Genomic DNA, 24,860 nt, shown 5'->3' with positions numbered 1-24,860 from the left:
CGCGGATTGGATGCAGCGCTGCCCCCAAGAAATTTAACATGGAACGCCTGACGATCACCGAGAAGCGCCACGATGCCAGCGTATGCAGACCCTGAGTGCATGATGGATCGGCAAATGCTCTGACCCACTCAACCAGGCTCATCGCCACTCTTTGAGAATATGTCTTTCGAGGACATATTGATAAAATGACTGAGTGAGTTGTTATTGATCGGCAGCTACACCCATTCAAGAGGCAGTGGCAGCCTAGGTTTACCGATTTGGGGAGTACTCTGCGCAAACACCCAATCTTGTACCAAAATAAATTCCCGTTCTATCGCGAATGTCGGGACGCACTGAGTCCACAAGAAATTCCCGCCTGGCAAATATCTGGCGTACTACCAATCATAGGACTCCAGAGAAGACCATGTCTTGACCAGTTTCCAGCTCGCTGAGAAGTATGGCGCCGTTCAGCAATTTCAACCCTGGCGGCGGACAGTGCCTGGTGGTGACCTAAGACTCTTTCATCCACTTGGGGAGGGTACTTGCATTGTGGAATTAATCCGGCACCTACAACAGAACTAGGCGTTCAGTAGGCTGTGCTCCGCATAGGAACGTCCTACCTGTTACAGTCCGTTGCTGGCATTCCTGGCGCAGATGAATGTCTCATGGCTCTAATCCCTCGCACTGCCGCTTCTTGAGGTCCTCTCGAGCCAAAGAGAGTTATCCGGCTATGAGAACAACTCTCGCAGAGGTACTCGGAAAGCAGGGTAAACAGGGTTATATATCCAAATGAACATTAGTAATCTCCTTCGAGCTGATTCAAATCATTTACTCTCGTCAATCCTTACCACGCCGCCATGATAGTCAAAGAACCATACTCTTGCTATTGCCCCATCTTGGTCCATAAGTTGATTGCGGAATACTTCAGGACCGCCCTCAAGAAGGCTATGGGGCAGGTCTTCGGTTCTGATCCGACGTTCGTACTAGTTAGCTAAGCGGCCGTGGCAAAGAATAAGCGATTGGTAGATGATGCAGTGAGTAAGGGCGCGACAACGCTCCTCGGCAACCCAGAGACATCTGAAGATCGACCCACGCAGATGAGGCCCATCACCGTTTCGAAAGCCTCAAAAGAAATCGCCAACCGCGTCTGTGATAACGCTCGAGACTGAAGAGCAGGCACTTGCGATTGCGAACGACACGGATTACGGCCTTTCGGGGGCCGTCTTCCCCGCAGACCTAAAGACAGCTCAGAGAGTGGCGAGGAGGTATGAGGCGTGGGATGTCCACATAAACTCCATGGCAGTGCATAATGAAGCTCCCTTGGTGCATGGTGGAGCAAAGAAGCGTGGGTAAACACCCGCAAGCTTTCCCCATCCGCCGTACTTGGTGGCTTTAATCCATCACACCCAGTGCCGGACTGTTCCGCGGAAGCCAAACTCTTACTGGAGACTCTCTAGTTTGGGACTATAGCTGAGCCCAAACCGCCCTTGCCAAAGATACTATTAAATGTAAAGTCGTCCCGAGTTCTGATTGCAATTGCGCTGACTCGGTAATACCTCCAAACATCAACTTCAACCGTCATCATGTCAGTCAGAAATCGGGGCCTCCCCCACCGGGGAGCCTCCAACAAAAAAATTGAAAAACAAAGATTCGCCAGCTGACATCTTATTGTCAGGTATACTACATCCTTCGCATTCTTCGAGGCGATATGGGAGGTGTGTTTTCATTCCGGCGTTTACTAACTGCCATCTAATAACATTTTGACCCAGGCCGGTATCAGCCACGTTTTCGTGAACCTGGGCTCCGACCATCCAAGCATCATGGAGGCGATGGTCAAGGGCCGACGTGAGAGACCCGACGCATTTCCTAGGATTATCACATGTCCTAGCGAGATGGTTGCACTTTCTATGGCGGATGGATATGCTCGACTGTCCAACCGGCCTCAGTGCGTGATTATCCATGTTGACGTGGGCACCCAGGCTATGGGTCAAGCCATCCATAATGCCTCATGTGGACGAGCCCCTGTACTAATCTTCGCTGGACTATCTCCCTTTACAATCGAAGGCGAATTACGTGGCTCCCGCACTGAATTTATTCACTGGATTCAAGACGTGCCGGACCAAACCCAGATTGTCCGGCAATACTGCCGTTACTCGGCGGAGATCAAGACAGGTCATAATGTCAAGCAGATGGTGAATCGCGCACTACAGTTTGCGACGAGCGAGCCCCAAGGGCCAGTTTATTTATGTGGAGCCCGAGAGGTGATGGAACAGGAGATTGAGCCCTATCGTCTGGAGCAGAAGTTCTGGTCTCCTGTTGAACCCACGGCTCTCCCGGCGCGAGCCCTTCCAACGATTGCCTCCTTGCTTCTGAATGCTCGGGAGCCCCTCTGTATAACAGGATATAGCGGTCGTAACCATGATGCCGTTGGTAGCCTTGTCGCCCTTGCAGACGCGGTCAAGGGCATGCGTGTTCTCGACACAGGGGCGAGTGACATGAGCTTCCCGGCTGATCATCGTGCATGGCTGAGCAGTCGATATGGTGTTCATGAAACTATTACCACAGCTGACGTAATCTTGGTTCTTTCCTGTGATGTCCCTTGGGTTAACACGCGATGTAAGCCATCCCAATCCGCCCGGATCATTCATGTCGATGTGGACCCCCTTAAGCAACAAATGCCAGTCTTCTACCTTAATGCAGAGCAGCGGTATAGGGCAGATGCAGCTGTCGCATGTCGTCAAATTGTGGATTACATCCTGGGAGATACAGACCTGTCGCAGCTCGCCCGATCTTCTACATTCGACAGGCGTTGGGCAGCACTTGGACAGTCTCACGCCCTATTCCTGGAGTCTATCCGGGAGCAAGCCCAGCCTAACCAAGACGGTTCTTTCGGAACGGCCTACCTTTGCAGCGTGATTCGACAGCTAGCAGCAAAGGATGCCATTTTCGCAATCGAGGCTGTGACGAATACCTCGGTGGTTGCGGACCAGATCCAAGCGAGTATACCTGGTCAATGGGTGAATTGTGGCGGAGGAGGGCTGGGATGGAGTACAGGCGGCGCTTTAGGGATCAAGCTTGCGAGCGATATAATGCAAGGTCCGGAACCAAAGAAAATGGTAATTCAAATTGTCGGCGATGGTTCATTCATGTTCAGCGCTCCCGGCAGTGCCTTCTGGATTTCCAGCCGCTACAAGATACCAATATTGACTGTCGTGCTAAACAATGGAGGTGAGTTCAGCTGCTACTGGCTTGTCGAGTAGCTTTTCCGTCTCAGTGCCAGGTGCTAACAGGATGACTCCTCAGGTTGGAATGCGCCCCGAGTATCGATGGAGCTTGTCCACCCGGATGGGCTTGGGTCGCAGGTTAGCAATGACGAGCTCAACATTGCATTCTCCCCACCGCCAGACTATGTTGGAATTGCAAGGGCGGCTTCCAATAACACGGTCTTTGCAGCCAAAGTATCAGAAGCTTCGAGACTGAGAGATGTACTCCAAGAAGCGATAAGAGAGGTGCAAAATGGAAACACTGCTGTCGTTGATGCAGTTGTCAGGGAAGCAGTGCCCTAACCCGTAACCCGGGGGAAATCAGCGGAAAAGACACTTTGCATAGCGAAGCTAGGATACGAGACAATAGCTGTCGATGGCCTACTCTAGAACTAGATTAATGTTACTTTCGAGTTATTTCATCTATTCTATAAGTCTCCTTATTGTCAGCCTGCGAACTATACACTCTCAGTCAAACGTCAAAAGAGGTGCAGGGTTATGGTAGTCTACTCCCATCCCCCGCTCCCCCTATCCTCGCTCTATTAGTGCGGTGATTCGGACCAATTGACACCATTTTGCTCCGCCATCTTATTCGTCTCTGAGGAAGCCAGTGCAAGTTCCGCGGAATCAGCCAAAGACGCAAATGAGTGGCCGCGGCAGGAATATTGCCTGCACCGGAACCCCCATCTGGGCTCCGCGGAAAGCCGGGGGACCGCCAATGACGAATATCCACCGACTACAAATACATTCTTTATTCGAGTACAGTATCACTGCATTGGCTTGAAGGCTGTTATCAGAACCTGCGCTCTCTCTTTCGCGAAACCCCAACCAGCACCGCTGCTACACGACTGCATCATGACTAGACCGAATCTTAAGCTTGGGGAATTTACTATCCCATGGATACCGGCCGTATCGCCTGAGGACCAGACAAACATGCATCCTTACAAGCAGCAGACTAGGAGCACTATGACGTTACCTGTAGGGTGGAAATTCGCGGAAGGCAGGCGGCCCCTGCATCAAGAACTGATATTTGACGAAGTTGTCGAAATTCCGCTCAGAGACGGAGTCAAGGTGTGCCAATCGAAGTATACTTGCAGAAGCCATTACTGATCTGGCGGTCCAGATCTACTGTGACATATTCAGGCCTGTCACGGACGAAAAGCTCCCGGCCATATTGGCGTTAAGCCCGTACGGCAAGAATGGACACGGTAAGTTACTGTGCTGAATGCACAGGCTGTGAACAAAACCTGATTGCAATGTTGCCCCCAGGGTTCCGCATCTTCGACAACATTCCTTTCCGGCTTGGTCTACCAGAGAGTGCCACATCTGGCTTGGAGAAATTCGAAGGGTAAACAGGCTTTTACCCCGAGGTACCAAATAAGACATGCTCACCAGGCAATGTAGGCCCGATCCTGTCGAGTGGTGCCCCCGAGGGTATGTAATCGTCAATGTAGACATCCGAGGCACCTGGGACAGTGAAGGAAATATCTATATCGAGGGAAGCCAGATGGGTATGTTTGCTGCTCCATAGCCAGGAAAGAATGGGCGCGACATTTACTAACAGCAGACAGGCGTGGATGGCTATGATACAGTTGAATTCATTGCAGCCCAGCCATGGTGCAATGGTGCTGTCAGCATGTGTGGCAATTCCTGGCTTGCGACGGAGCAGTGGGCAACTGCTATCCAAAAGCCACCTTCACTCAAGTGCATCGCACCCTGGGAGGGATTTACGGACAAATATCGTGACTTGGTGTGTCGCGGCGGTGTTCCTAAGACCAGCTTTGCGTCTTTCATCTTCAACAAAACCATTCGCGGCCGGAATCTTCGAGAGGACGTTGGCGGAGCGCTCGCAGAATGGCCCCTTTTTAATGCATACTGGCAAGACAAGGTCTATGATACCAGCGGGCTTACACTACCTATCTATGCACTTGCAAGCTATTCTTCGGGGAATCATGGATCTGGCACCGTGAGAGGTTGGAATAGGGCAGCCTCAAAAGAGAAATGGATTCGCTTCCATCCAACTCAGGAGTGGTTCGATCTTTATACACCAAGGTACATTGATGACCTACAACGGTTCTTCGATCGCTACCTTAAGGAGATAGACAATGGCTGGGAGAAAACTCCCAAGGCTAGAATCTCTATTCTCACATATGGGAATCGCTTCGAGCCGGTATGTTCATACGGCAGGGATCATCTAGATACACGTCTGACATGTTACAACAGGGCCCCAAGTGGGACGTGCCATTTGCCGACTATCCTGTTCCGCAGACTGAGTATCGCAACCTCTACCTACAGGACTCAGGCAAATTGGCAACCTTACAGCAAGCCAACGAGGGCTCCGTTGCCCATCGTGCGGACAGCTACCAAGCAAAACCCTCTGAGTTTGTCTTGACCGTGGACAGGGCAACCACTCTTGTTGGCCATTCTAAGGCTGTGCTTTGGATGTCCTGCAAAGACAACAACGACCTGGATGTGTACGTGTCCATCCGAAAGCTTAGCAAGAGCGGAGAGGTATTAGAACACGTGAATGTTCCCTGGGAGTCTTTGCCTGAAGGGATCAATACCCAGCATGATGTTCCAATGGCACAGACAGTCAAAGTAAGTGGTTCAGGCCTAGACAAACGACAAACATTGCATGAGAAAGCTGACGGGGTTGTTGTCACAGTACACTGGCCCAACCGGTATCCTCCGAGCCTCGCATCGCGCACAGGACCCAACACGGAGCACCTCCCTCATCCCATTCCACCCACACGATAAAGAAGAAAAGATACCGCCAGGGGATATTGTCAAGCTCGAAATATCTCTTTGGCCTATGGGTATCCACTTTGAAGCAGGAGAGGGCTTGCTCTTCCGTGTTCAAGGTTTCGTCGACACAAGCTCGGATTTTCCCAGCCACATTGACAAGAAGCTCGACAATCTGAACAAGGGTCAGCATGTAATTCACTATGGCGGAAAGTATGACTCGAGTATCATCGTCCCTGTTATTTCCTTGCCAGCGCAGTAGATTAGAATTCGAGGCCTCTCAGGTCTGCTGATCATGCGATGCCCATTTCGAGTGCCCTGGGCAATATTCTAGCTTTAAGAAAAGCGAGTTAAAGCCATTCCTTAAACTGCATGGCTTGCTTCTCTGTGCCGTTCTGCTAATTAAACACGAAGTGTATATTCGGTTAATTGGTTGCCAAGAAAACAAGGATTATCTAGAAATTACGGCAGCAAATATCTTTATTGACTATCTTATATTCATTATTTTATGCATAAGCCGCATGTAAATTATCACAGCTTCCGATAGTACATTGCGAGTAATCATTTGTCCACTGGTTCTGTAGCAACAATGAGTAAGGACACCAAGTGGATGCAGGCCCACAGCTAACTAAATATATTGTTGATATATAACATATCAGGTTGCGCCATATTGACATCCCCCAGTATGGAGAAAATATCCGAACCCGGCGTTTGAAGCTCATCAAAGACGTTCCCTTCACCAAGTGCCTGTCCAAGATCGGTGTTGGTGTTGTCTGCACCTTGTTTGTGACTTATCAAGGGTCCTGGCCGCTTGGATGGTGACAGCTGAATTATTTCAGCGAACCTCCGCAGTTGCTCCAACGTCCCGCAGATGTCGATACTCGGGTCTTTGTTGCTCCACTGGGCATTACCGAGTATGTCGATAGCGGTGTGAAAAGGTTTGGTGCACAGCGGTCCATACTCCGTGGCGGATTGTGAGACCGCTAAGAGCATAAAGGATAGAGCTGAAAGAAGAATTTTGATTGCTGAAGGGAGTATTAGCGGGCTTATTCCGCCATCATTCATCATTTCCATATATAAGTCCACTGACTCGGCGGCTAAAGTGATGAGCCCTTTAGCTGACTGGGGTTGAGAAATCAGGTCCTTTATCGAGCTGAAGGTCCCAACGTAGGCCAGCACCTTAATGTGATGCACGCGAAGACGGGTGAACCGCTTTAACGAAACGCGTAGCCAGGGTGGTGAGACTACTGATGGCGCTAGGGGGGGAAAGTCGCCTGTTGACATGCTGCTAACGAATTTCTGGAGTTGAAAGTTGAGGAACTCGACACGTTCACGACTATCTTTCGACTGGGAAGACGGCGCATTGATGATAACCCATGTCTCGGATAGGTTCCTGTCTAGGGAGATCATGGTTGATAGATATGACTCTTGCGGTTCCTAAAGCCAGAGGTGAGTGGTGTCAGCCTCCAGGACGTAGCACCATGTATTCAAAGAAAATGACAGGTGGGCTTACGAGCCGAAGAACGGACATGTCGATGTCTCCGTCGTGGAGTGTCCATGGCAGGCCCGAGTAAAAACTACATTTCCTGTCCGCATCGTAGACACAGGCGAACAAGCGTTTGCAGGTCATAATCCGGTCGGGATTCATCCGAGCGTTATCAAAGAAGCGTTCTTGATGAATACCGACTTCGAGACAGAGTTTCGCGGCGACTCCGGCCATCCGCCACGCCTTGACTGGCCTGTGTTTGAGGTCTAAATACAGTGACTTGGGGGGAGCATGATCCGGTTAGCAGAGCGTATCCAGCTGCAGGATGACCAGCTAAAACGCTTACCAACAAAGTTGCCATGATGATATCCTCGATCTGAGGATGCTCCTGATCCAGGCAAGAGCCCACGCTCCAGAGCAACTGGCTTGCAAGGTCGGTGGCTAAGGGACTTTGCATGTCATCTCGAGCCAGCAAGGCAACCGCCATGACGGACTTCATGATTTCTACATCGATTATCTCTACATTGCAAGTCGCGCTGTGGGGAACACGGCTCAGCAGTGAGAAGAGGGAATCGACCGAGTCCTGAGCCAATTCCAGGCTAATGCAAGGGTAGAGCGGGTATATCTCATTTTTGAAGACAGTCAGAAGCTGGGTGGCCTTCTCATGGCCAAGATCCAAAACTGGACGCGCATTCTGAAGTAAAGTAATCAAAGCGTCAGGCGATTTGAGTTCGTCTACAGCAAGGGAAGGATGGCCCTCGGTGAAGACAGGAGGGGACGGTAACCCTTTTGCCTCCAAAACACCCCGAGTCAGGCTCAAAGTGTACTTAAAGTCCGTGAGAGATTGCACCCTAGGCTGCGTTGGTCCATTCTCGCTCGGGCGTTTGCGTTGTAGGCAGGTCCTGTTTATATGAGGGTCCGCAAAATGCCCCATTGATTGTTGAATCTGTTCGCAAATCCTATTGATCCGCGAAACCGAGAGTTCAAGGTCCAGGTGAGTTACTTGTGAGCCGGTGTTGCTAGTTGCTGATCAGTACAAGCATGGCATACAGGCACTCTTCTTAGTGAATCATACTCGACGTCAGGTTGGGAAGATTCATTGTAGATGCACTCGACTTGGAGTTCGTCACATCGATTGCAGGGTTGATTGCCGCCGCACTTGACCTTTCGGACCTTGCATGATGAGCTGCATACGGTGAGCAACTCAGACCGACATATACACCGGGGTTTCTGCGCAAAACCTACCAGGCAATTCGTGTATACTTCTCCCTTTTCCGAGGCCGGGGCTCTCGAAGAGCAGCCGGCGACCGTTTAGTTCGCGGTGGTGCTGGGGGTGTTATGGCGTCCATCCTATCGACAGAGCTGGATAGGCAAGAGTTGCGATTCATGATAGGAGGATCTCATGGGATGGTGATGAGATGGGTGATTCGCTTTAATATGGCCAGTGGGGGGTTGTGACAGAACTGAATCCAGCCTCCCCACAGATTCCCGAGTGGAAACCCAGCTCATAGCCTTGGAAGCCCAATCAGCCTTCAGATCCAGAAGACTTGCGAATCCCCAATGTTTGGGAGCTAAACCCCGCACGCGTGGGAAAGGAAACATGACCTTGCCTTTGCCCCAGGTTGGCTACGGCAGATGCCGAGTACATCAGTGCCGGTGGTGACTTTGGCCACCAAGTTGGAGGGCATTATTTCCCTTTGCTGAGTCCAGTAACGAGCCGGACGCTTTGGAAACTTGTAACAAGTACCGAGTCCTAATACCGCCGGCAAGGGCCCTGTCCAGTGGCTTTGGCGACTCGCGTCCTGAATGTTTTCAAGCACAATGCCGATTAGCTAATCGTGTCCGAAGGCATAACGTAAATCCCGGGCGGTAGGTGCGTCCCGGGCGGAAGGTAGTTTTTGCACCCGCATCAACGCGTTTCTTAACCTCAACTTTTAACAATTATCATGCCACGAAAAGCGCGTCAAACGAATCAAAATTTAGTTGAGCAGGAGGGCCGGATCGAATGCGCGATTCAAGACCTTAAAAATAGAAGATTTCAAAAAATTACGCCCGCGGCGCGTGCCTACAATATTCATCCAAATATACTCCGAGGAAGACTTAATGGCCGACATTCTCAAGCAGAACTCCGCAATCATTAACATAGGCTATCCCTACGTCAAGAAGAGGCCTTAGTAGGCTGGATAGTATCACTAGATATTCATGGAGCAGCCCCGAGACCCTCGCGCGTTCGTGAGATAGCCCAACTTATCCTGGACGAATCCTCAATCCTATCCCGACCAATTAGAAAGAACTGGGTAACAGAATTCACCAAGAGGCGCCCTGAAATTAAAACCAGGTTTGCTCGAAAGATTAATTATTCAAGAGTGCTCTGTGAAGATCCTAAGATAATTCGCCTATTTTTCGATAAGATATAAAGGGTTAAAGTCGAGTACAGTATATCAGATGAAGATATCTATAACTTTGACGAAACTGGCTTCGCTATGGGTCTAATTGCAATAATAAAGGTGGTATCTCAAGCAGAAATGCCAGGCAAACTATGGCTTGTATAACCAGGGAATCGGGAGTAGGTTACAACTATTAAATGTATCAATTCAAGCGGGTGGTCGATTCCATCAACGATTATTTTTAAAGAAAAATACTATATTAAGGGTTGGTTTGAAGAACTGTCTATTCCACCTGCATGGAGGATTGAAGTTAGTGATAATAGATAGACAACAGATATTATTAGGCTTCGCTGGCTTGAAAAATGCTTTATTCCAGCTGTACAAGGGCGGCAGAGGGGGGGGTATATACTTCTTATTTTAGATGGCCATGGAAGCCACCTAACTCCTGCTTTCGATCTTATATATAAGAATAATTATATTATTCCTATCTGCATGCCTCCCCATTCATCTCACCTCCTACAACCTCTTAATGTTGGCTGCTTTGGTCCTTTAAAAAAGGCGTACGGATCTATGATCGAGAGCAAGGCACGCTGTGGATCTAATCATATTAATAAGCTTGATTTCTTAAAGGCGTACCCGGAAGCCCACAAGAAGGTCTTTACAACAGAGAATATTCAAAGCGGATTCAGGATAACTGGGTTACTTCCTTTCCTACCTGCTGCAGTACTGGATAAGCTGCAGTTAAAGTTATTAACTCCTACACCTCCCCCAAGCAGAGGGACTACTTTAATTCCATTCTCTTAACTTTGTACGCCTTATACGGTCCGCCAAGTACACCGAAAAGCTTTATTAATTAAGAAGCTTCTAAAAGAGGGCTCTAACAGTCCACTAACCCCCTCCAAGCAGGCGCTGGATGAATTTATGAAGGGGTGTGAGTTAGCTATATACAACGCTGGGTTGTTGGCGCGGGAGAATACGGATCTCCGCGAATTCGTGGCAGATAATATAGTAAAAAAGAGTCATTCTAAGTATTTAATGACTCCTATAGATAGCCTTTCATTTGCAGAAGCCAGGGACCTTATTTCATCAAGAAATAATAAAGTTCAAGTTAGTGGGGGGTTGTCAAGCTCTACTGCTCTTCCAACTTTAGAGAGACGTAGCCGCGCTCTACCAAAGTGTACGAATTACGGAATACAAGGCCATAAGAGAACAAGCTGTCGTATTTCTAATTATCTTTAGTTCAAAGAATTTAATTAAGAATTGATGAAGTTATTTAAATCGAAAGTTTGTATAGCAATAGGCGGGTGCAAAAACTACCTTCCGCCCGGGACGCACCTACCGCCCGGGATTTACGTTAACTAACTACTCTGAAGTAACTAACCTAGTTAAGTTAGTTAAGTTCCGCTTACTAATCATGCGTATCAGCAATTTGGCGAATCTAAATAGCTAACAAGATTACAGTGTAGTTTATATAATGTGGGGTATGGATTTCTCAAGCAGTCCAGGAGCTCCACAAGGAATGAAGACGAGTTTTATGGATCAAATCATGGTACAGAAGGGCCTCAATGTGTACCAACGGAGGAACAGATGCGATTGCTGAAGCTATACCGCAAGTCCACATACTGCGGCTGGGATACCGTAGTGTCCCCCAATGCTGCGAGTCAGATCTCACAAGGACGCCTGGCGATCGTCCGGCTCGATCGGGACGTGCTGGCTGAACAGCTAATCCGGATCGTACTTCTCCAGCGAGCTCGGGCCATAGTTGCGTTATGGGAACACCTCTCGCACTTGGTGACGCTGTCGAATAAAGGCTTCGCTACTTTGAGGAACCGATCGATAACAAATTGATAGTCCTCGGTATATCCCACGCCAAAGAAGGTCAGGGTGATGATGGGCTAGTTAAAATCAACGGCAGGCTCGGGCAACGGCCAATAATGATGCCATGCAAACCTCACGGTTGGGACCCGGACGCCGAGCAAACCCTAGGAAACCCGATACCTGGGTTATATGGCATTGTTGTAAAAACCTCTGGCTGAGCGTGAGCGACCGGGATTAGAGTCCAGTTAAGTCAGTGAGCTAAGTGTGCTACCGGTGTGGCGAAGGATCCGGGTAAACTGCGCAGGCGGATGAACCGGTTATGTTCGTAGACTCTTTACAACCAGCTTTCCTGCAAGAAGAGCGAAGCTCGTTTTCCAGTGATTGCGTGTAACTAGCTGGTTTCGCATCGCGGTCGGTGTTAGCGTTCCGCGGAGCATTCCGTTTCGAGACCACCAAGATGGAGACTCGAGTCAAGTCTACTAATGGCTGCAGCTTGTCCTGCCTGTGGGATGACTGCACCTGGGCGTCTCGGTAGCGCCTGCAGCTACATTCCCTCGTAGAGCATCTCTTCCGCGGGAATTCCGCCTTGTGCCACTCCATATCTGACACTTGAGGAATTCACGGTACTTCAACAGGGAAGCAATACATTTGGTTAGTACATTCGTTCAGCCACAAGTAGCAGAAACAACTCTTCAGATCTCTATGGTTCCTGTCCAGGTGCTGCATTAATTTGGTTATTCGTATTTTCATTGCCGATAAACCACCATGAGCCGCAAAGAGTACGTTTACAAAGAGGTCGAAGGAGGCGAGCCCTTGGTGGCAAGCGTCTGGTACAAACCAGGGGGTTCAGACACACCCAAGCCCATCGGTGAGTCTCACATGCGATGTATGGGTTACTCGACGATACTAATCTAAGAAGCACACTACTTCCATGGAGGCAACTGGGTACTTGGCCATAAAGACATGCTCTCACCCTACTACATAGAGAAACTCCTTGAGCTAGGGTTTGGCGCAGTTGTCTCACCAAACTATCGGCTTGGCCCAACAATCTCTGCCCAGGAAGGTCCTGTTCAGGATGCAAAAGATAGTTATCTGTGGTCTCAAGGGGAGTTACCGAATATCCTGGTGGAAGATGCCAACATCCACCTGGATGGCAGCAAGGTAGTGACCCTGGGCCACTCTGCCGGGGGTACCCTAGCCCTTCTGATGGTAGGTTTCCCGTAAACTCCTTGTCCCTCCGCTTCTCTCCTCTCCTAATAATCTAAAATAGGCGTCGCTTCCACAGAAACCCCTGGCGATTCTCGACATCTTCGGCCTGAAGCATCTTGATGACGAGTTCTACCACACTCCAAACCCTGCATTCGCCAAGATTCCAGATTTCCAGCAAACACTCCTGGACAGGGTTCTAGACGACGTTCCTGCTCCAAGTGCAGCGACTCCCCCCGGCGGCCCAAATGGACCTGACTTTAGTAACTACCGCGTCGCCTGGCTATTCACTGCGTTCAAGAAAGGATCTTGGTTGTCTTCAATTCAACCCGATGGCAACTATGGCGCCATAGATCCATCCAGATTATTTTCGTCTTCCTTCCCCCCGACCTATTTTATCCATGGCAGCATGGACACCCTTGTTGGTGTCAGGTTCGCTGAACAGGCGTTCGAAGAGCTGAAAAATAAAGGTGTCAAAACCAAGCTCGTAATTGAAGAGGCGCCCCATGGGTTTGATGTAGGATCAAAGCCGGGCGAGCACCGGTATAATGTTATTACAGATGGCTTCAAGTTCCTCGCGAGCCACGCGACTTAGAACCCAGAAGCGCAAATTACTATACTATTTGTTAACAGTCCCCGCTCCTTGGTAAATTGTGCAATAAGTTCATATGTCCACATCTAGGTTTTCATCCACTGGTTTTGGATAATGAAGGAATCTTCGAAGAATACTGAAGGTGTGGCTCAGCCCATTGGCGCACTCCTCCTACGATAGTACACATGCTGAAATATCTGTTGCTCTTGTGTATCACTAGTCATAGAACAAGACCGCAATTGCATTATAATAGGTCAGGTAGATAAGTTAATCTTGCTTGTTGAAAGGACGATTGTTCAGACCCAGTCACAGCTGCTAGTCTACACCATACTGTCATGTAATATTCAACAATGCGCAATACGAAGCTAGCTGCAGACCTCTGACAGAGCTCTAGGCTCAGATTCCGCTCGCCTATTCTCCTGTCTCCCTGTCCGAATCCCAGTGAGCCAGTCTCATGATGCGCCATTTGAGAGTAGCGTGACGAATCCTTTTGCCCCATATATACAGCGGAAGCCAGAGGGCCAAGACGAAGAAACTAAACCCAGCCATGGTTCCAAAGGCCCCTGTATAGCCACTCGTATCGATCCAAGCATTTGCGTAGAAGGACATGAGAAATGTGACGATTGCTACAATACCCGTTGGTCAGCCAGGAGTTTGGGAACATGGTACAGGGAGGGACAAGCTACATTTAAAGGCAACCTGGGCCACCACAATCTCCCCAGCAATTGGCCTGTAGCAGTCAATTGTATAAACCACACTGATACCGATTGCAGCACTACTCCCAAAAGAGACTGCCGTTGGTATTGGGATTGCAAGGTCAGCCAGCCCTTCTAGCTTGATGCATACTGAAAGGAAACAGACTTACAGAGGAAGATACCCAGGGTTGGAACCATCCAATGCGCTTTGTAATTGATACCCAGGCCATAGAGAAGGAGTGATGCCGGGTAGGAGAACATGGCGACGCTCACAGCAGGAAGACGCATTTCCGGCTCGCGAATGCCACCATTCTTCGAAGTAGCGCGGCTGGCTACCCAGTCTGAAAAGTATCCACCAAATGGCATGCCCAGCACGTTACCGATGATGCTCGCGATCCAGACCAAGCCGACTTGCCAGTTGGTAAAGTGATAAATCTGTGTATAAGCGGTTGCGGCGGTGGTGGACACGACGACGAAAATCCCGATTCCTATACCGAAGGCAACTGTCGACCAAAGAACGGAGGGGATCCATATCACGGTCATTGGACGCAACGCAATCTTCCAGATTGACTCATGAGTGAGAGGAGATCGACGGAACGCCATCCGATGGATCAAAGTTTTCTTCTTTGGGGTGTTGACTACCTGAATGCTCTCCACCTCGGAAAATGCGGGGACTTTATCATTTGTCTCATCGTCGGATCCGACTGCATCTCGTTGAAATGCGGTTTCGGGCATGGTGAAGAAAATTAAAGCTGTCGTGCATAGAACAAGAGCAGCGCACAAGTAGTGGAATGTCCTCCAGTTCTGTGAGGCTGACATGACTCCAGCGACGAGAGACCCCAGAGAGGCACCAGACGAGAGTGCGGCCGAGTAGACCCTATAATCCTAGTTAGTAGGTATATGAAGCATTGCTATATTAGACGCGCGGTTTTACATACGCTGTCATTTGACCCCTTTCATGAAGGAAAAACACATCGGCAATCGTAATGGGAGCGACGCACTCGGCGCTGCCTGCAAACCAAGATGCTATGATCCTTGCAGCGATGAGGCTAGTGTACGAGGTAGCCTTTGCCGCCCAGACGCAGCAAAGCCCAAAAACGAGAAAGGAGCAAGTATACACCGTGCGACGGCCGTATTTGACGGCGAGGGGAACCCACATGAGGTTGCACACACCAGCGGCGAGTGATGCCGTAGAAAAGAGTAGGGCCACCTTGGTCACCGCTGACGAAAATGCTGCTGTCGCCGCGGGGGTCAGGGTGGCGGGGTTGCTGGGGCCCGGGGGATACGCTTTGTAGAGGTCGATTACTATTTCGACCATAACCGCTGAGGGGCCAGCTGCAAAGAAATTGACCCAGAGTAGGGCCAGACAAGTAAGTATGGCAACATAGGCCTTGAATGGCTTTGACCTGTAGGTCGATGTCAGTGGCTGTCACGGGCTTGAACAGCCAGGTAGGTACAACGCGGCCTACCAGTTAAGAGGGTCATTAGGGTCGGACGACGGTTGGGGCACAAGGAGCGTAGCCCCTGTTGTCTCATCTTGAAGACGCACACGGCCGAGTGTTGCTTTTTCGCGATGTTCAGGCATAATGGAAGCAGGACGTCTGGGTGATGGGTGGGTAGAGCTGAGGAGGCCAGTTGGAGGGTAGGATATTGCAACTGGGAGTATATATTTGTCTCTTGGGTAACGACAATAGCATGCCCTAGTACTAATATAATAAAGTTTGCGGGGGAATCCAATTAAGTTTGGTTCATATAAGCCCTAGGTATATTCCGTGGAGGATTATAGCGCCAGTATTGAAGGCAGGAAGGTGTGAAGTCATGGTTATTGGCGTACGTAGGTTATGCCGAACGCATAGCAGCCAATGATTTGGGATACAAACAAAACTATGGCATGACTGCGACACTCCAATCGAAAAGCCAATCCTGAGGACCGGGTGCCGCCTGGAAGTGGCCGAACTGGAGAGTACATGGAATACGCTGGATGCCTAGGCCTTTGTTTTCTTGCATGAACAACCTCGCTTCTATCTTCGTTACAAGGCAGCTACAGCACATGCGGTTGAGCAAGCCACGCCTCTAGCAAATGAGGTGGTTCTATGGAACACCACTGGTGGGTAGTTACTTGTGATAATCTGTCACATAATCTAATATACATTCGGTGGCGGGATGTTGTTGCCATGATGTGTGCAGAATGGTTGCTGCAGCTCTTCCCCCGCCATTCCCCTTCTTCAAGGTACTGGATATCGATAAAGGAAGTGTCGGGTAAGGCATGTTATGTCCGCCCAACGGTTCTATGCGTTCTGAACTGCCCACTTGTGACACATGGCACCGATCTTCCGCTACCAGGACGTCTGGCGTATCGAATGCGTAGCCCTGACGCTCCCGATGTTCCTACTGCGGCGGGGTGAGCCATGACGGGATACTGAATACACACCTGGAGTAAGACAAAATTCCGCGGGTCTACCAGAAACATAAGGACTGACGACGTAACCGACTTGTGCATAATTCAAATGTCCAGCCCATGTTCCCCGTTATTGGCACTACGCGCGGGCGACACTGATTGAATATTAGGGCAAGAGGGATTCCGCGGAATGAGTCGCCGCGAACCAGGACTGTGCTGATGGCCAGTAATGCGGGGTGTGGCTGTAAAAGGTGACGGCATGATGCACTTGTTGACTATATCATAAAGCATCAATCAGCGTAGGTAATGTACTTTTTATACCAAAATAATACACACAGACCGCACTTACAGCTATGGGGAGACCAGGATCTGAAGTCGTACAGACTGAACTCAAACCACCCACCTCAAAAAGCCTGCACGAGAAACATTTTGGGCTTACGTCGCCATGGGAACACTATTACAATCCTCCCGACAGTGGCCCTCAGGGTCGATTCGAATGCGAGCTGGACGAGATGGTTGTCTTCGGCGAGATCCCAAAGGAGATCAGCGGAACCTGGTATCGGATCATCGTCGACCCTCACTTTTGCCCCCAGGTCGGAATTCCGTTTGTTGACGGGGATGGACATGTCTGCGCATTCCGCATTCAGGATGGCAAGATTTCTATGAAGATTAAATACGTGCATACGGAGAGGTGGCTTCTCGAGCGCAAAGCTGGTCATCGGCTTTTTGGTCGCTACCGGAATCCTTTTGACAATCACCCGTGCGTGCAGCTTGCGAATGACAGCACCGGAAATACCAATATCATTTACTGGGCGGGTCACGTCCTGGCACTGGCTGAGAGGGGGTTACCGTATGCCCTCGATCCTGACACTCTGGAGACAAGGGGCCCCGATCCATTTCAGGGCCAGGTGGCGGCGAAGACCTTCTGTGCCCATCCGAAAGTCGACCCCCACAAGAATGAGCTGGTTGCTTGGAGCTACGCAGCGAAGGGCCTCAGCACTCGGGACGTCTGTACATACGCCATTGATCCCACTGGGCGCATCTCCAATGAACATTGGTTCAAGCAGGATAAGCCTGGCTGGCCCCATGATGGCTGGATCACCGACAATTGGATCATTCTTTCCAACATGCCATTCGGCGTCAACAGCGATGAGGTAATGAAGGACGGGGGAGATTACTGGAGATTCATTCCAGATCAACCCTCGGAATTCCTGGTCACTCCGCGCTATGCAAACAGCCCGAGCCATCCAGACTGGAAACCGGGCGAGATGCGCAAGTATACCGCCCCGCATGGTCTGATCATCCACACCGGCAACGCATGGGAAGAGGAGGATGGAGTCTTAAAGCTCGAAAGTCACTGGTGCAGCTTCAATGTCTTTCACTTTTTCAATCCGAAAGACTACGAGAGCCCCAAAGGGAAGCCCTGCGGTGACTGGCTACGCTGGACCATCGACCTTTCCAAGCCCGATGGAACAGCTCTGCCGCCATCCGAGATGCTGTTGGAGGGCATTTTCGACTTCCCCATTTTCGATGAGCGCATGACCGGCCGTAATTCCAGGATTGTGTATTTGGGCGGCATGATGGCTCCGGAGGGGCATCCACGACCCCAGTTCAACGCGGTCATCAAGTTGAATACGGAGACTGGCGAGAAATGGACCTTCCATGCATCTGAGGACGGCGGTGTCGCGGAGCCAGCCTACATTCCTCGGGGTCCGGGTTGTGAGGAAGGCGATGGCTGGCTCATCTTCTATACTGAGAGGGACTCGTCGCCCAAGGGGGAACTGATTATCCTCGACACCAGCGACTTTTCAAAGCCGGTAGCCATTGCGCAGATGCCTTTCCGGACAAGAAATCAAGTGCACGGAAATTGGGTGCCAAATCCTCATCCGGACACGCCCCTGCCAATGTTGACGGGCAATCCTGTTCAAGATGTCGAGCCCACTCCGGCGTACTCCCAGTTGAACAGGCTCCCGTGAGCAGCTGATGGGAGGTCAATTGTGATGCGTCTATGTGAAGAATATATCCGCCTCGGCTTGAGAGTAGCTTATATCTCTTTCTAAATTCTAAGCTTGAAGTCTTGTTATATCATCTATTTCTATATTTGAGGATATATTTTACTTGCATGTATATTATCAAAGTATAGGATATATCATATAGCCTGCCAAATATTTTTAAATAATATCAATATTACTAAATACTCCTTACGAGCTTGTGGCAAATGATAGAACATATATTTTCTTCGGTGGTAGAGCTATACGTGCACAAAGTCGTGGAATGGGTTATAGCGGCAGTGCTTACTGCATTGGCAGGGAGCCAAATGAAACGTGCAACCTGTGCTGATCAACTGAATTGGCCAACCATGAGTGCCGTAAATACATAATAATTTTTGGTTTTTTCAGAATTCTCCTAACAGGCCGCCGTACCCACGTCGATGCCCGCGGGGGTTCCGAGTCTACTTGGCCACCCTCCCAGGCCCCCTGCTTCACCGCGGAATTGTCGGAAACCACTGGCGGCACCTGTGAGCAAACACAAGTTCGGATATTCAGAGCCATAGCAGCTTGCAGATCCATAATTCAGGCCGGCCTACGTTCGCTCGGTGACTTTGACTTGGAGGCTCTGCTTGACAAACCATCCGCTGCTAGTTGTCCAGTCCGCATCATCCACAGAAGCAAAGTCAAACCTCCGCACGAGCTGTGGCAGCAGTTTTGTCATTTCAAGCAGCGAGATGTTCTTGCCAATGCACGTTCTTGCCCCAGCCCCAAACTGTGCTCCACATCAGCACGAAGTCAATTTGTGATCAGGTGGAAGTTACTTACTGCTAGGAAATGCTGTTCTAGAAATGCAAGCTTCTCTTTTGGAACGAGCCATCGCTCCGGTCGAAACTCGTACACGCCTTTGCCCCAGATGCTTTCATCGCTGTGGACTACCCATGCATTGACGCCAACCACGGTCTGGGCGTATAATAAGTAACTGTAAAACAAGGCAAAACATTAACTAGAGACTGAAACTTACCCCCTTTGGAAAATGTCTCCCAGCAAGCTGTGCACCGCCCTCTGGGACGACCCTGCTCAGGATCTGGCCCACAGCCGCATGCAGCCTCAAAGCCTCTTTGATGGTAGCTTGGAGATATGAGAGCTTCTGCCCTTGCTGAAATGTAGCAGGATTGGAGAGATTCCCTTCGATAATAGCCGTATCAATCTCGTCACGCAGCTTCTGCAAGGAATGTGGGTTCTTCATGAGATAGTAGATAATCGCAGTCATGCTAATGCCAGTAGTATCAGAGCCAGCACCAAGGTTGGCCCCGACAACATTGTTCATAGTAAACTGGTTCAATTTTCCAGCGCTGTTTAATTCAATGCACTTTGCCAGGAAGTCCTTCCGGTCGCTGCAGCTTTCCCCTTTAGTACGGGTGCGAATCTGCTGCTCTATCGCTCGTTGTATGACCTTCAAATGGCTGTCGATCGGGAAGACATTCTGAAGCCAAAGATACCACGGATGAACCTCAGGAACAAGTCCAGCCATGGAGCCATAGCCTATGGAGGCGACGTGAGCAGCATGCAAAAGCCCGGTCTTATCCTCACCCTCTCGGATCAAACCAAATGATCGACCAAAGGTGATCTCGCCGATAACGTCAAATGCGTAGAACTGCATCCAGGTAAACAGATCGAATTCTCGTCCGTGTTGAGCATGACTGGCTAATGCAGCCATGAACTCGCCATTGACCTTGTCAACGAATGGCTCGTAGGATACCAACGAGCTCATCGCGTACATGTTGGATGTCTTCCTCCGCTCGACTGCATGTTTCTCATTGCTGGTCTCTGAGAACACATCTTTGTGGTCTGTGAAAGGGCCACCAAATGGTTTGTAATAGTCGGATTTGCTGAATTTCGAGCCGGGGCCGTAGATTGTGCGAATGGCTGAGGGATCCCCAATGCTGTAACGATTCGGTGCTAGCCGGACGATCGGGCCTGCAAGATCGGAGTCAGTATATAGCCGTTTCCAGTGATAAAGCTGCTGATGTACCATGTTCTTTATGTAGAGCGACTGTGACGTGTTCCAACTGGCCTTGCCAGTTCTGGTAGAGCTCCCACAGACGAGTATATCGGGCGAGAGCTGGGCCTTTGACATCACGTAACGGACTGAGAAGGGCTGGGACCAGGTAATACAGGACCAAGAGAGCACCAGTCGCAGCGATGAGTATCGGCGTGCTGAGAGGAAGGCTCGCAATGTCAGAAATCATGATGTAGCTTCTTCACACTGTACTTGCAGGATGTGGTTCTGTGAGACTGGGATGAGGACGGCATAGATTGGGGATTTCTGCATTATATACCAGACTTTACGGCACCCATCGGCTGCTACTACACTTGATCAACACGGTTTTCACTCCATTGGCGGGAGTGTGTGGAGTGTGTGCTCTTCATCCAAAGTATGGCCATTACCGTATACTCCACTCTAGAAATCCTAGCACCCAATATACGGAGACCATTCGTTCCGTGCTGTCCGTATCCCACTGTAGCTGCGTAATAGGCAATAGCAGATATCCCATTACTGGCTTTTTCCTGACAGCTCGTAACTTTTTAGCTATTTTGTTAGTTCATATGGTGGAGTTAGTAAGCGGATGAGGGCACCAAGACCGACTCCGCGATCGACAACGGACATGATGAGCTAATCGGGATTGAGGTAGTTAGAGCAATATCTCCTTTTGTCTCGCTTTCCTCCATATCTTGATTGTGGGACTTGACTCCCTAGCCCGATTGGCTTTCAGTGTGTACGTGGTTCTCGCTGGAGATCCTCCTCGGAAAGGGAGAAACGCCTGCCGCTCGCAGGAATCTTCATCTATGTACAGGATTCCCCGTACCGGTCATTATGCACCAGGCCTTTCCACAACTCCATTGACATACTCAGAAGCGCGCAGGACAGAATTAATGAACGATACTTACATGAGTACTGCGCTAGCTCTTGTTAAAGTCAACGTGATTGGTGGGTTTACGCTCCCAGTTCCGATATTGCTGGGCAACACGCACAATATCAGGATATAAACTGTGTCAAACCAGGATAAAGGTACTTGCTTTCAACTGATTATATATATTTCATTTTGATGGGTGAATAGAGCACTTGTACACTTCGTTTTCAAACATCATAGCCAACCTCCATCAACCGAATAACAACTTCCACTGACGAACGAGCTCTCCGGCCCCAGCAGGAAGAGAACTACGTTCGCCACCTCCTCCGGAGTTCCTTGACGTTGAAATGCAATCGGGTCGTCAAATGGTGCATCGGCTGGTCGGCCAACGCGATCCCATTGCGCCTGCATCATTTCCGTATAGATCGGGCCTGGAGCAACGGCATTAACCCGCACTTCTCGGTGGCCGTTCTCCTTTGCAGCAGCCTGGGTGAGACCGAGTACACCGTGTTTACTGGCTGCATATGCGCCGTAATTTGCCATCCCTGGTGAGAAATCAGTACTGTTCAAAAGATCCAAGTGGCCACGCGTCTCACCTATCTTGGAGTGGATGGAAGCCATGTTGACAATCGACCCCTTATCCTCAATGACGTTCAGCTGCGCGCGAAGACAATACATGACTCCCGTCAGATTTATCCCGATGATCTTGTTCCATTCGCCATCCTCAGTCTCCGCTACAGTCTTGGTCCCATGGTCCTTCCCGCCAATGCCGGCGACGTTCGCAGCACCGTCCAGTCGATGATACTTGGCCTTGATTTCGGAAATCCAGTTCTCCACCTGTTCTTTGTTCGAGACGTCGACTTGGGTGGCCATATACTGAACAGGAGGTGTCTTGGAGGAGAAATATGCCTCGACCTCGCTCAGGGCATCGCGGTTGACGTCGGCGATGCAGACTGTGCCCCCGCGGTCGGCGATGAGTTTTGCTGTTGCGCGGCCTATACCGCTTGCTGCGCCTGTGACGGCATATACCTTGCCTTGGAGGGACATTGTTGCGCGGTAGTCTACTCAGAGGATGTTGTTGCGTGGTGAGTGATGGCGGGGCTTCGGTTATTTCTTCCTGTGGCGGACTTGCTCCGACGGTTATTGGTGGAGCCTGAGGCATCGGCCTCTCCTATACTGGTGAGTTATATATTCTACATCTTAACAGGGTCTATTTGATGGGCATTCTATTTACGAAGTAGAACTTAGGTTAGTGTGTGGGTGAACTGCTCGAGGCTGCGGAGGGCCTGCTGTTCAGCCACATATACAACAACCAGGACTGCGTATACGATCAAACTCCGTATCGATCCCCACCTCCACAGGAGCACCACATCCGGGAGTTCAGGGCTCGCTCCATCTGCCGAACGCCCGCCTGCCAAGCGCTGTCTCCCCAGTGCCAAGTCGAAGTACAGGGGACAGGGCTCTCCGCTGTCCTTTGAATGGCCCGCTATGGCTGTATGGCTGCCTATCACCAACAGGGTCTACTTGCTCTGTTCAATCACGGCAGTGCACGGCTCCTCGCAGTCTGGCCTTCCCCGGATCTGGGGCTGGGGGATTCCTTCTGTATTTTGCCAATATAACCGGACTGCTCCTGCTGTGGTGTTGGGATGTTGGGAATATCAGTCTGCCTTCTCGTCAAGATCACAGTACAGCCAGCAACGTTGTTCATACCCACGCCATGGAAGAAAAGGGCCTTGCTGAGTATGTGGAGGACAGCAAATACCAGGCTCCTACCGAGTCTTCTTCAGAGAATGACCAGTATGTATTTCGAATGCTTTCAATGGCTACTGACATGATTACAGCCATGCCACTGCTTTCTGCTTCGACCCTGAAGCCGAAGGCCGATTGCGTCGAAAGATCGATTGGTATATCGTGCCCACCGTCTCGCTTATGTACCTCTTCTGCTTCATCGACAGAGCCAATATCGGTATACATGGCCCCATGAATACACGACCAGATGCTAAATGTAGCAGGAAATGCCCGCCTTGCCGGCCTCGAAGACGACCTCAACATGGCAGGCTACGACTACAACACCCTCCTCTCCGTCTTCTACATCTCCTACATCGTCTTCGAAATCCCATCCAACATCGCCTGCAAATGGATCGGCCCAGGCTGGTTCCTGCCAGCCATAACGCTCGCCTTCGGAATCTGCTCCGTCGGAACCGCCTTCGTCCACTCCTTCGACAGCGCATGTGGCGTCCGCTTCCTGCTCGGCATCTTCGAAGCAGGCATGTTCCCCGGAATCGCATACTATCTCTCGCGGTGGTACCGAAAGGCCGAACTCGCCCTGCGCCTCTCCATCTACCTCGTCATGGCCCCGCTCGCCGGCGCATTCGGCGGCCTCCTCGCCTCGGGGATCCTCAACCTGACCTCCTTCGGCAGTCTGCACACATGGCGCATGATCTTCGCCATCGAGGGCATCATCACCATCGGAATCGGCGCCCTCTCCTTCCTCACTCTAACCGACAGACCAGAAACCGCCATCTGGCTATCCAAAGAGGAAAAAGAACTCGCAGTCGCCCGCGTCCGCTCTGAATACGAACACGCCGGCGCGCGCGAAGTCCTCGATAAACTCGACAAGAAGAAACTCACCCGCGGAATCTTCAACCCGGTCGTCCAGGCCACGTCGTGGATCATGCTCTTCACCTGCGTCACAGTGCAGGGCCTCGCGTTCTTTTTGCCCACGATCGTGCGCACGATATACCCCGAGAAAAGCACCATCCAGCAACAGCTCCAGACCGTGCCGCCTTATATCGTCGGTGCATTCTCGACCATCCTAATCCCGTATCTGAGTGGAAGGTTTAACCGCCGCATAGGCCTTTTCATCGTCACACCTATCTTCATGATGGTCGGATATATCATGTTCCTGGCAACTGATAACTCGCGCGCGCGGTATGGAGCAACATTCCTAATCGCCTTCGGCTCGTTCCCAGTGGGCGTCCTCACGACCGCCCATGCATCAGTGAACGTCGTGTCCGATACTGCTCGCGCGGCGGCAATCGGTACCGTCGTGATGCTAGGGAATATCGGCGGGCTAGTGGCAACATGGTCCTTCCTCCCGTTTGACGGGCCGGACTATCCAATTGGCAATGGATTGAATCTTGCTACGGGGTCAACGTGTCTTCTCGTTGCGGTTGGGATGTTGATATGGTCGAAATGGGATAATAGGAGGCGAGAGGCGGCTGAGAGGAGTGGAAGGAGACTTGATGGGCTGAGTGCGCGCCAGATTGAGGATTTGGAGTGGCGCCATCCGGCTTTTAGGTGGATGCTTTAGTTTATATGGTGGTATCGTACTCGCTGGTTTATTTAGGTCGTATATCTGACACTGTGGTGGATAGTCAACAAATCACTC

The 24,860-nt window shown here is 50.5% G+C and overlaps 9 protein-coding genes across 9 annotated transcripts; 5 read left to right on the top strand and 4 right to left on the bottom strand.

Moving 5' to 3' along the window:
• Nucleotides 1-1,799: 1,799 nt before the first annotated feature.
• APUU_80921A (uncharacterized protein) lies at nt 1,800-3,545 on the top strand (the record flags this gene model as incomplete). The annotated part of the gene is made up of 2 exons (XM_041697255.1): nt 1,800-3,207; nt 3,283-3,545. The coding sequence occupies 2 exons, from the start codon at nt 1,800-1,802 to the stop codon at nt 3,543-3,545; spliced, it is 1,671 nt and encodes a 556-aa protein (XP_041562804.1).
• Nucleotides 3,546-4,097: 552 nt separating this feature from the next.
• Nucleotides 4,098-6,246, top strand: APUU_80920A (CocE/NonD family hydrolase; the record flags this gene model as incomplete). The annotated part of the gene is made up of 7 exons (XM_041697254.1): nt 4,098-4,313; nt 4,366-4,450; nt 4,512-4,590; nt 4,647-4,753; nt 4,814-5,412; nt 5,466-5,840; nt 5,908-6,246. 7 exons carry the CDS (start codon nt 4,098-4,100, stop codon nt 6,244-6,246), a joined length of 1,800 nt encoding a protein of 599 aa, XP_041562803.1.
• A 362-nt stretch (nt 6,247-6,608) lies between these two features.
• Nucleotides 6,609-8,858, bottom strand: APUU_80919S (Zn(II)2Cys6 transcription factor; the record flags this gene model as incomplete). The annotated part of the gene is made up of 5 exons (XM_041697253.1): nt 6,609-7,421; nt 7,498-7,749; nt 7,817-8,489; nt 8,546-8,656; nt 8,716-8,858. 5 exons carry the CDS (start codon nt 8,856-8,858, stop codon nt 6,609-6,611), a joined length of 1,992 nt encoding a protein of 663 aa, XP_041562802.1.
• A 3,582-nt stretch (nt 8,859-12,440) lies between these two features.
• Nucleotides 12,441-13,476, top strand: APUU_80918A (alpha/beta hydrolase; the record flags this gene model as incomplete). The annotated part of the gene is made up of 3 exons (XM_041697252.1): nt 12,441-12,543; nt 12,595-12,884; nt 12,946-13,476. The coding sequence occupies 3 exons, from the start codon at nt 12,441-12,443 to the stop codon at nt 13,474-13,476; spliced, it is 924 nt and encodes a 307-aa protein (XP_041562801.1).
• A 408-nt stretch (nt 13,477-13,884) lies between these two features.
• Nucleotides 13,885-15,753, bottom strand: APUU_80917S (uncharacterized protein; the record flags this gene model as incomplete). The annotated part of the gene is made up of 5 exons (XM_041697251.1): nt 13,885-14,099; nt 14,160-14,264; nt 14,339-15,045; nt 15,107-15,574; nt 15,638-15,753. The coding sequence occupies 5 exons, from the start codon at nt 15,751-15,753 to the stop codon at nt 13,885-13,887; spliced, it is 1,611 nt and encodes a 536-aa protein (XP_041562800.1).
• A 1,166-nt stretch (nt 15,754-16,919) lies between these two features.
• APUU_80916A (carotenoid oxygenase family protein) lies at nt 16,920-18,542 on the top strand (the record flags this gene model as incomplete). Its single annotated transcript, XM_041697250.1, has 1 exon — nt 16,920-18,542. The coding sequence occupies one exon, from the start codon at nt 16,920-16,922 to the stop codon at nt 18,540-18,542; it is 1,623 nt and encodes a 540-aa protein (XP_041562799.1).
• Nucleotides 18,543-19,149: 607 nt separating this feature from the next.
• Nucleotides 19,150-20,806, bottom strand: APUU_80915S (cytochrome P450; the record flags this gene model as incomplete). Its single annotated transcript, XM_041697249.1, has 4 exons — nt 19,150-19,329; nt 19,383-19,517; nt 19,579-20,534; nt 20,590-20,806. The coding sequence occupies 4 exons, from the start codon at nt 20,804-20,806 to the stop codon at nt 19,150-19,152; spliced, it is 1,488 nt and encodes a 495-aa protein (XP_041562798.1).
• An 897-nt stretch (nt 20,807-21,703) lies between these two features.
• ABA4_2 (SDR family NAD(P)-dependent oxidoreductase) lies at nt 21,704-22,516 on the bottom strand (the record flags this gene model as incomplete). Its single annotated transcript, XM_041697248.1, has 2 exons — nt 21,704-22,014; nt 22,066-22,516. The coding sequence occupies 2 exons, from the start codon at nt 22,514-22,516 to the stop codon at nt 21,704-21,706; spliced, it is 762 nt and encodes a 253-aa protein (XP_041562797.1).
• A 670-nt stretch (nt 22,517-23,186) lies between these two features.
• Nucleotides 23,187-24,782, top strand: APUU_80913A (uncharacterized protein; the record flags this gene model as incomplete). Its single annotated transcript, XM_041697247.1, has 3 exons — nt 23,187-23,266; nt 23,311-23,435; nt 23,482-24,782. 3 exons carry the CDS (start codon nt 23,187-23,189, stop codon nt 24,780-24,782), a joined length of 1,506 nt encoding a protein of 501 aa, XP_041562796.1.
• Nucleotides 24,783-24,860: the final 78 nt, after the last annotated feature.

This window comes from Aspergillus puulaauensis, chromosome 8 (assembly GCF_016861865.1).
Source record: "Aspergillus puulaauensis MK2 DNA, chromosome 8, nearly complete sequence".
NCBI lineage: Eukaryota > Fungi > Ascomycota > Eurotiomycetes > Eurotiales > Aspergillaceae > Aspergillus > Aspergillus puulaauensis.
This window is presented reverse-complemented; position numbering and strand designations above follow the sequence as displayed.